This window comes from Penaeus japonicus, unplaced genomic scaffold (genome assembly GCF_977035675.1).
Source record: "Penaeus japonicus unplaced genomic scaffold, GWHDUDI00000001_assembly GWHDUDI00000029, whole genome shotgun sequence".
Classification (NCBI taxonomy): Eukaryota; Metazoa; Arthropoda; class Malacostraca; order Decapoda; family Penaeidae; genus Penaeus; species Penaeus japonicus.
In genome coordinates, this window is record NW_028234431.1 from 5,971,040 (window position 1) to 5,980,837 (window position 9,798).

At 44.2% G+C, this 9,798-nt stretch overlaps 1 protein-coding gene across 1 annotated transcript in view; it reads right to left on the reverse strand.

Annotated features, from left to right (window-relative positions):
* Window positions 1–9,798, reverse strand: part of LOC122267791 (cysteine sulfinic acid decarboxylase) — a 17,271-nt gene continuing 7,473 nt past the window's right edge. Inside the window, exons 3-10 of the mRNA XM_086554356.1 lie at window positions 8,357–8,463; window positions 7,415–7,530; window positions 6,723–6,974; window positions 6,184–6,248; window positions 5,234–5,312; window positions 1,579–1,778; window positions 880–1,024; window positions 1–326 (exon numbers count right to left, since the gene is read on the reverse strand). Of these exons, the coding sequence (XP_086410482.1) occupies window positions 144–326; window positions 880–1,024; window positions 1,579–1,778; window positions 5,234–5,312; window positions 6,184–6,248; window positions 6,723–6,974; window positions 7,415–7,530; window positions 8,357–8,463 (1,147 nt within the window). The 3' untranslated portion in view covers window positions 1–143. The remainder of the gene's footprint in view (window positions 327–879; window positions 1,025–1,578; window positions 1,779–5,233; window positions 5,313–6,183; window positions 6,249–6,722; window positions 6,975–7,414; window positions 7,531–8,356; window positions 8,464–9,798) is intronic.

Consider the following 9,798-nt stretch of genomic DNA (forward strand, 5'->3'; position numbering starts at 1 on the left):
ATATATATATATATATATATTTACATATATATATACATACACACACACACTCATCCCTCTATTCATCTATCTACATAATCATTCATTAGGAGGTTAACAGACAAAATGTTAAAACAATCCTAGAAGCTGGACCTCATGTCCCTCTACAAATCCTTTCCTAATCGCTCTATCTCATCCAGAACGAAATCCATGTCGGCTGAGGTAGGCACAGGCACGCAAGTGTTGGTCATGCGGAAAAAGTTCACGAGATTCTTGTTTTCTATTGGCTGATATCCGATCATGATCGTGCCTGATTGGACCATTCGCGTCTTGATACGTGGCGCGACCTGATTGGAGGAAAAGACCGGGAAAAAAGGGAGTTATCTTCACCGTTTTGGAGGGAAACATGTGTAGGATTTGTCGGGAAAAAAAAACCCTGGAGAAAGGGAAAACTAAGATGGATTTGTCTATTTGAATATCATTTTGAAATATAGAGGAAAATCTCAAATCTGTATATCAAGGGGAAAAAATATTATTAGTCAATTCCATAAGTTTTTTTTCTTATCTAATTTCAATGTCTTAAAAAAAAGAAGGTACGATGATAAAAAATATTCAAAAGGGATGTAGAGAGAAAGAGCAAACGGACAACGATGCGATAAGGGATGAGAAAGAGAGTGTGTATTGACAGAGAGAGAGATAGATAGATAGAGAGAGAGAGAGAGAGAGAGAGAGAGAGAGAGAGAGAGAGAGAGAGAGAGAGAGAGAGAGAGAGAGAGAGAGAGAGAGAGAGAGAGAGAGAGAGAGAGAGAGAGAGAGAGAGAGAGAGAGAGAGAGAGAAGAGAGAGAGAAAATAGAAAGTGGCCGACATACGCTCAAACAAGTGTAAACAAAAAGAATTACCTTGCCCAACTTTTCCCACCATTCTGGCGTCTCCTCTTGTCCCCTCAAGCTCTCAGGCACGAACCAGAAACAGGTGTTGGCGCACTGTGCAACGGGAACCACCTGTCGAAACCCAGGTCTGATTGCCACCTGGTCGCTGAGGTACCTGTAATGGTAGGGAGTGAATGGTGGTGTGGTAGAGGATGGTAAGAGGGGGGGGGGGGCGGAGGAAGGGAAGGGGGAGGGAGAAGGAGAAGGAAAGGAAAAGATAGAGGAGAAAGAGATAGAGCGAAAGAGAGAGAGAGAGAGAGAGAGAGAGAGAGAGAGAGAGAGAGAGAGAGAGAGAGAGAGAGAGAGAGAGAGAGAGAGAGAGAGAGAGAGAGCGAGCGAGCGAGCGAGCGAGCGAGAGAGAGAGAGAGAGAGAGAGAGAGAGAGAGAGAGAGAGAGAGAGAGAGAGAGAGAGAGAGAGAGAGAGAGAGAGAGAGAGAGAGAGAAAGGTCAATAGAGATATAAATAGCAAGTGAGCACGTTTGTCTTGAGTGTGCGTCTGCGTGTGTGCATATCTGCTCGTATATATATGAATATATCTGTATTCAAATGCATCCGCTCACATCCGCCTCTACACCCACGTACAACCCACTTACACCCGCCTCTAAAACCACGTCCCCCCCCCACCCCCACCCGATCCCCCTTCATCACGAAAGCCTCAGAAAACCTTACGCGGCCGCATCAAAAGCCGCCTCGATCCTCCTCCCGATCTCGCCCAAGCCGTGGACACCGAGGATGAAGTAGAGCTTGAACACGTCCACCTTCCGGCCGCACTGGAAGCTCTTGTCGCCGACGTCGTAAGTCACGTCGTAGAACTTGTCTTGTTGGAACAGGTACGACGCTCGAGTGGAGTGGCATGCGTCTAGGAGACCCTGGTGGGCGGGAGAGGAAGTTTGGGTCGTGGTGGTGGTGGTGGTGTTGGTGGTGGTGGTGATAATGATGTTGTTGGTTGTGATGGTGGTGATGATGATGGTGATGATGGTGACAGTGATGATAGTGGTGGTGGTGATAATGATGGTAATGGTTGTGATGGTGGTGGTGGTGATGATGATGGTGGTGGTGGTGATGTTGTTGTTGATGCTTCTCATGGTGATGATGGTGGTGGTGGTGATGATGTTGCTTCTCATGGTGATGGTGGTGGTGATGTTGCTTCTCATGGTGATGGTGGTGGTGATGTTGCTTCGCATGGTGATGATGGTGGTGGTGATGATGTTGCTTCTCATGGTGATGATGGTGGTGGTGGTGATGTTGGTGGTGGTGATGTTGTTGTTGATGCTTCTCATGGTGATGATGGTGGTGGTGGTGATGTTGCTTCTCATGGTGATGGTGGTGGTGATGTTGCTTCTCATGGTGATGGTGGTGGTGATGTTGCTTCTCATGGTGATGATGGTGGTGGTGGTGATGTTGCTTCGCATGGTGATGATGGTGGTGGTGATGATGTTGCTTCTCATGGTGATGATGGTGGTGGTGGTGATGTTGGTGGTGGTGATGTTGTTGTTGATGCTTCTCATGGTGATGATGGTGGTGGTGGTGATGTTGCTTCTCATGGTGATGGTGGTGGTGGTGATGATGTTGCTTCTCATGGTGATGATGGTGGTGGTGGTGATGTTGCTTCTCATGGTGATGATGGTGGTGGTGGTGATGTTGCTTCTCATGGTGATGATGGTGGTGGTGGTGATGTTGCTTCTCATGGTGATGATGGTGGTGGTGATGTTGCTTCTCATGGTGATGGTGGTGGTGATGTTGCTTCGCATGGTGATGATGGTGGTGGTGGTGATGTTGCTTCTCATGGTGATGATGGTGGTGGTGGTGATGTTGCTTCTCATGGTGATGGTGGTGGTGATGTTGCTTCTCATGGTGATGGTGGTGGTGATGTTGCTTCTCATGGTGATGATGGTGGTGGTGGTGATGTTGCTTCGCATGGTGATGATGGTGGTGGTGATGATGTTGCTTCTCATGGTGATGATGGTGGTGGTGGTGATGTTGGTGGTGGTGATGTTGTTGTTGATGCTTCTCATGGTGATGATGGTGGTGGTGGTGATGTTGCTTCTCATGGTGATGGTGGTGGTGGTGATGATGTTGCTTCTCATGGTGATGATGGTGGTGGTGATGTTGCTTCTCATGGTGATGATGGTGGTGGTGGTGATGTTGCTTCTCATGGTGATGATGGTGGTGGTGGTGATGTTGCTTCTCATGGTGATGATGGTGGTGGTGATGTTGCTTCTCATGGTGATGGTGGTGGTGATGGTGATGTTGGTGGTGGTGATGTTGTTGTTGATGCTTCTCATGGTGATGATGGTGGTGGTGGTGATGTTGCTTCTCATGGTGATGGTGGTGGTGGTGATGATGTTGCTTCTCATGGTGATGATGGTGGTGGTGATGTTGCTTCGCATGGTGATGATGGTGGTGGTGGTGATGTTGCTTCTCATGGTGATGATGGTGGTGGTGATGTTGCTTCTCATGGTGATGGTGGTGGTGATGTTGCTTCTCATGGTGATGATGGTGGTGGTGATGTTGCTTCTCATGGTGATGGTGGTGGTGATGTTGCTTCGCATGGTGATGATGGTGGTGGTGATGTTGCTTCTCATGGTGATGATGGTGGTGGTGGTGATGTTGCTTCTCATGGTGATGGTGGTGGTGATGTTGCTTCGCATGGTGATGATGGTGGTGGTGGTGATGTTGCTTCTCATGGTGATGGTGGTGGTGATGTTGCTTCTCATGGTGATGATGGTGGTGGTGGTGATGTTGCTTCTCATGGTGATGGTGGTGGTGGTGGTGATGTTGCTTCTCATGGTGATGATGGTGGTGGTGGTGATGTTGCTTCTCATGGTGATGGTGGTGGTGATGTTGCTTCGCATGGTGATGATGGTGGTGGTGATGTTGCTTCGCATGGTGATGATGGTGGTGGTGGTGATGTTGCTTCTCATGGTGATGATGGTGGTGGTGGTGATGTTGCTTCTCATGGTGATGGTGGTGGTGGTGATGATGTTGCTTCTCATGGTGATGATGGTGGTGGTGGTGATGTTGCTTCTCATGGTGATGGTGGTGGTGATGTTGCTTCGCATGGTGATGGTGGTGGTGATGTTGCTTCGCATGGTGATGGTGGTGGTGATGTTGCTTCTCATGGTGATGGTGGTGGTGATGTTGCTTCTCATGGTGATGATGGTGGTGGTGGTGATGTTGCTTCGCATGGTGATGATGGTGGTGGTGATGTTGCTTCGCATGGTGATGATGGTGGTGATGTTGCTTCTCATGGTGATGATGGTGGTGGTGATGTTGCTTCTCATGGTGATGATGGTGGTGGTGGTGATGTTGCTTCTCATGGTGATGGTGGTGGTGGTGATGATGTTGCTTCTCATGGTGATGATGGTGGTGGTGGTGATGATGTTGCTTCTCATGGTGATGATGGTGGTGGTGGTGATGTTGGTGGTGGTGATGTTGTTGTTGATGCTTCTCATGGTGATGATGGTGGTGGTGGTGATGTTGCTTCTCATGGTGATGGTGGTGGTGGTGATGATGTTGCTTCTCATGGTGATGATGGTGGTGGTGGTGATGTTGCTTCTCATGGTGATGGTGGTGGTGATGTTGCTTCGCATGGTGATGATGGTGGTGGTGATGATGTTGCTTCTCATGGTGATGATGGTGGTGGTGGTGATGATGTTGGTGGTGATGATGTTCCTGCTTCTCATGGTGATGATGTTACTTCTCATGGTGATGGTGTTGGTGGTGATGTTGCTTCTCATGGTGATGGTGATGTTGGTGGTGGTGATGTTGGTGGTGATGATGTTCCTGCTTCTCATGGTGATGATGTTACTTCTCATGGTGATGGTGTTGGTGGTGATGTTGCTTCTCATGGTGATGATGGTGGTGCTGGTGATATTGATGGTGATGATAGTTTTATTAGGAATAGTGATTATGATAGTAATGATGATAACGATTATGAGTGATAGTAATAATGATACTACTACCTCTACAACTACTAAGAATGATGATAACTAAGATAATGATGACAATAATGATGATAATGATAAAGATGGTAATGATAATAATAACAATAATGATGCTTATAAAAATGAGAACAAGAATGATAACATCAATGATAATAATGATAACAAAAACATTGCTAATAATGATAACGACAACAATGATAATAATGATAACAACAACAATGTTGATGACAACAGCAACAATAATTATCGAAATGATTAACATATCATATTAACATAACATATTAACATATACTGAACCTTAGTCTACACATGCGTACGCTCAGTTCATTCATAATTCATTACGTAAATCGAGAACCTGCTTGCAACTATTGCCTTACCTTGTGGCGAGTAAGGAACACGGAACATTGCAGGGGAACACACAGCATCTTATGGGGATTCCATGCAATTGAGTCAGCCCTGGAAGAGAGGGAGAGGAAACAGACGATAATAACTCAGGGGTCCATGTTGGTGGTGATTATGTGTACGTATATACACGCACTTACATATAAACGTTTATATATAAGGCCGGATACATATATATAGACAACACATGCACACGCGGATATGCACGCACGCACGCGCGCGCACACACACACACACACACACACACACACACACACACACACACACACACACACACACACACACACACACACACACACATTTACAAATAATATGTATAATAATCACGGTTATAATCACAAAAAAATATAAGATTAGGAAGCATGAATCGATATTGAATTAAATATTTGGTTAATGTGTACTATTCAGAATATCTGATCTTAAAATTATCAAAGTAATTAATATCTATCACATCCTTATATCTAAAAGTTAGGTTTTATTTAGAGCTAAAAAAAATAAAAAAAATGGATATCAGCACAATGGAATGAATGGTAATAATTATACATAAAAAGGATAAATAAGACCATAATAAGAACAGAATGATAATGAATAAATACAATAAAAACTGATATATACATGATAATAATACAAAACAAAACAAAAACACAAGAAATTAACAAATTAACATAGAATAGATGAACACCAAACACATTTTAAACAAATACAATAAACAAATAAAAGAAAAAAGATAAGCCTAAACAAAGTAAACAACACCGATGATAGAATAAACAAAAACAAGAAAAAACAAACACAATCACAAACACAAACACATAAACACAAACCGAAAAACAAACACAAAACAAACAACAACATACACAAAATAAACAAAACCAATCAACATCATTAACAAAAAAAAAAAGGTAATCAAAGAGAAAAAAATAATTACTTATGAATTCCGTCAATATTGTGTTTCAGTCTATCAGAAAATATCGCGGCGCCACCAACACACGCCTGGAATGTAAACAAAGGAGTTACGGGAAAATGTTTATTAGTTTCTGTTCAGTTTTGTCGTCGTGTAGATCACTCTCATTATCATTATTTTGTAGTCTTATTATCGATTATCATTGTCATTATCAATATCAGGATTATCATCATTATCGTTATTATTATCGTTATCATTATTATTATTCATTGTCGTTACCACTATTATTATTATTATTGTTACTATTATTATCATTATCATCACAATTATTGACATTATTATCATTATCATCATAATTATTGACATTATTATCATTATCATCACAATTATTGACATTATGATTATTACCCTTATTATAACAAAACAACAACCACAATAACCACCACCACCACCAACAACAACAACCATCATACTCATCACCACTTTCCCCCCCCCTCTCCCGCCCTCCCGTCACCACCCTCTCCCGTCACCCCCTCCCCCCTCCCCCCCTCACACCCACTCACATCCGCGTGCAACCAGAGTCCCTCCTGACGGCAGATCCGAGCGAGGTCGTCGAGCGGGTCGTACGCCCCAAGAACGGTACTCCCGCAGGTGGCGCCGACGAAGAAGGGTTCTTTGCCCTCGTCTCGCACTCGCTTCACGGCCTTCGTCAGCTCCTGCGGGATGATGCGGCCGAGGGCGTCCGTCTTGATTTGGACCACGTTTTCGAGGCCGAGGCCCATCGTCACGGCGGCTTTTTTGATCGAGTAGTGGCTCTGGAATCGGGGGAGGGAGGGATGGGAAGGGGAAGGAGGGGGGGGTCAATGCTTTGTTTTTTTTTTCATGTTTATTATTTTTGTTATTATTACTAGGACTACTATTACTACTAGTGCTGTTAATTCTCTACTATTATTATCATTGATACAATTATCATATTTGTTGCTATTATTATCATTAATATCTTTATCATTATTATCATTATCATCATTATTGCTATTATCGTTATCATTCTTATTATCATTATCATCATCATCATCATCATTATAACTACCATAGCTATCATTCTTATTATCATCATAATCACTATAATCATCATAGTTATCAATATCATTATCATCCCTGTCATCATTATCACTATCATCCCTGTCATCGTACTTTGAGCTGTGTTAACTGTTGACATGACCCGTGAGAGGTCAGGTCACGTGGTCTCCCTCACCTGGTCAGAAGCAAAGGCGACGAGAGGTTTCAGGCTGAAAATCCCAGACTGTTTAATCTCAGGATGGAGTTTGTATCTCGCTAATAGCATGGCGTGTAGGTTGCTTATGCTGCCACCTGGCGGGAGTTGAAGGAAGTGTGTTAAAGGTTTTTGGATACTTGGGGGTGAATATATATGGTGTGTGGAGTTTTTTTTTCTCTCTTTTTCATTCTTTCTTTCTCTGTCACGCTTTCTTTCGTTCTTTCTTTCTCTCTTTCTTTCTTTCTTTCTTTCTCTCTCTCTCTCTCTCTCTTATCCTCTTTTTATTCCACATCTTTGTCCATTCTTATTTTCCCTCTTCTTTTTCCCCTTTTCCTCTCTCCTTTTCTCTCCTTCCCTCTTTTCCCTCATCCCTTCTCTCCTTTTCACTTCCTCCTCCTTTCACTCTTCCTCGCTCCTCCTACCTTTCTCCCTCCCTCCTCCCCTTCTTCATCCCTCCTCTTCTCTGTCTCCTTCCTTCCTTCTTCTTTTTTACTCTCTGTTTCTCCCCCATCCTCCTTCCATCCCCCTCTCTCTTCCTCCCCCTCCCTTTTCCCCTTTTCCCTACCTCCCTTCTTCTTCCTCCTTTCCCTCCTCCTCTCTCTCTCCCTCTCCCTTCCCCCCATTTCTTTCTCTCCCTCTTCCTCCCCCCCCCCATTTCTCTCTTTCTCTCCTCATCCCCTCCCTCTCCCTTCCCCCATTTCTCCTTCTCCCCCCCTCATCTCCTCCCTCTTCCTTCCCCCCAGTTCTCCTTCTCCCCTCCCTCTCTCTCCCCCCTCATCCCCTCCTTCTCCCTTCCCCCCTTCATCCCCTCCCCTCCCCTCCCCTCCTTCCTCTGCCCTCCCCTCCCCCCCTCATCCCCTCCTTCTCCCTCCCCCCTCCTCCCCTCCCCTCCTCCATCCTCCATTACCCTTCCTTCCTCACCAGGAGCGAAGATTCCATCCACCTCGTCATAGCCAAACATCGATCCCAGTTTGGCGAGGACGTAGCGCTCCATGAGGATGAACACGGGCGCGACCTCGTATGTGACTCTAGAAGGATGGAAGGAGAGGAGGTGATTGCGAGTGAGGTTATGGCGAAGTTATGAGAGGAATATCGATGTTTTTTTTTTTTTTTTTTTTTTTTTTTTTTTTTTTTTTTTGTATGTTAGGTAGGTTGGTGGGTATTGTTGATATGTTTGGTTGTTGTGTTGATAGGTTGATGGGTATTGTTGATATGTTTGGTTGTTGGGTAGATAGGTTGATGGGTATTGTTGATGTATTTGGTTGTTGGGTAGATGGGTTGGTGGGTATTGTTGATGTATTTGTTTGTTGGTTAGATAGGTTGGTGGGTATTGTTGATATATTTGGTTGTTGGGTAGATAGGTTGGTGGGTATTGTTGATGTATTTGGCTATTGTGGTTGTATTTTGTGAAATTGTTGGGTGGTTGTGGAAGAAGAATACGAGGAGAAATGGGGAGATTGTGGTGGATTTGTTAAGTGGATATTATTATCGTGTTATATGAAATGATTAGAGTGAATGTGAAAGAAACAAGAAGAGGAGAAATGGGGATATATGGTGAAATTGTTATGTGAATATTGTCACTGTATTATATGAAATGATTAGATGAATATGAGAGAAGCAAGACAGAAAGAAATAACTAAATAGTAAATAGATAAATAAATAAGAAATGTTAGACATAAATAGTTGTATGGCTGTTATCAATTTAATGGTTTTGGGGTATAATGGTCATTGGCTAATCAAATTGTTATAATCAAGTTATAAACATACAAATAACGACAAAAAAATCTAACCAAACAGTTATCAGTTACTAAAGGATCTCATTTGAAAACAAAATATCGAAACGCAATAACGGCCACAGATTCCAAAAGTCTATGATCATAGATATCTATTCCGTTGTTTACTCATCTATTCTTAGTGTGGGAGGAGGTAACATCATGTGACTTCGGCTATCGACCGCGATTGACCCTTGCAAAGTCGTATCTCTTTCAGCTGGCGTTCGTGTTAGGAGTGCAACCGCGTAACGAATGTGTTTGGGCATTGAATATCGGATGGACTTGGTGTTTGAGTTACTGGTGGTGTTACTGGGGGGGGGGGGGGGTTGTGTGTGTGTGGGGGGGGGGGGGGGGGGTGTTGTGGGGGGGTTGTTTGTGTGTGTGTGTTTGAGGGGGAGGGTGTTTGTGTGTGTGTGGGGGGGGGGGGGGGGGTGTTTGTGTGTGTGTGGGGGTGTGGGTGGGTGTTTGTGTGTGTGGGGGGGGGGGTGTTTGTGTGTGGGGGGGGGTTGTGGGGGGTGTTTGTGTGTGTGTTTGTGTGTGTGTGTGTGTGTGTGCGTGTGTGTGTGTGTGTGTGTGTGTGTGAGTGTGTGT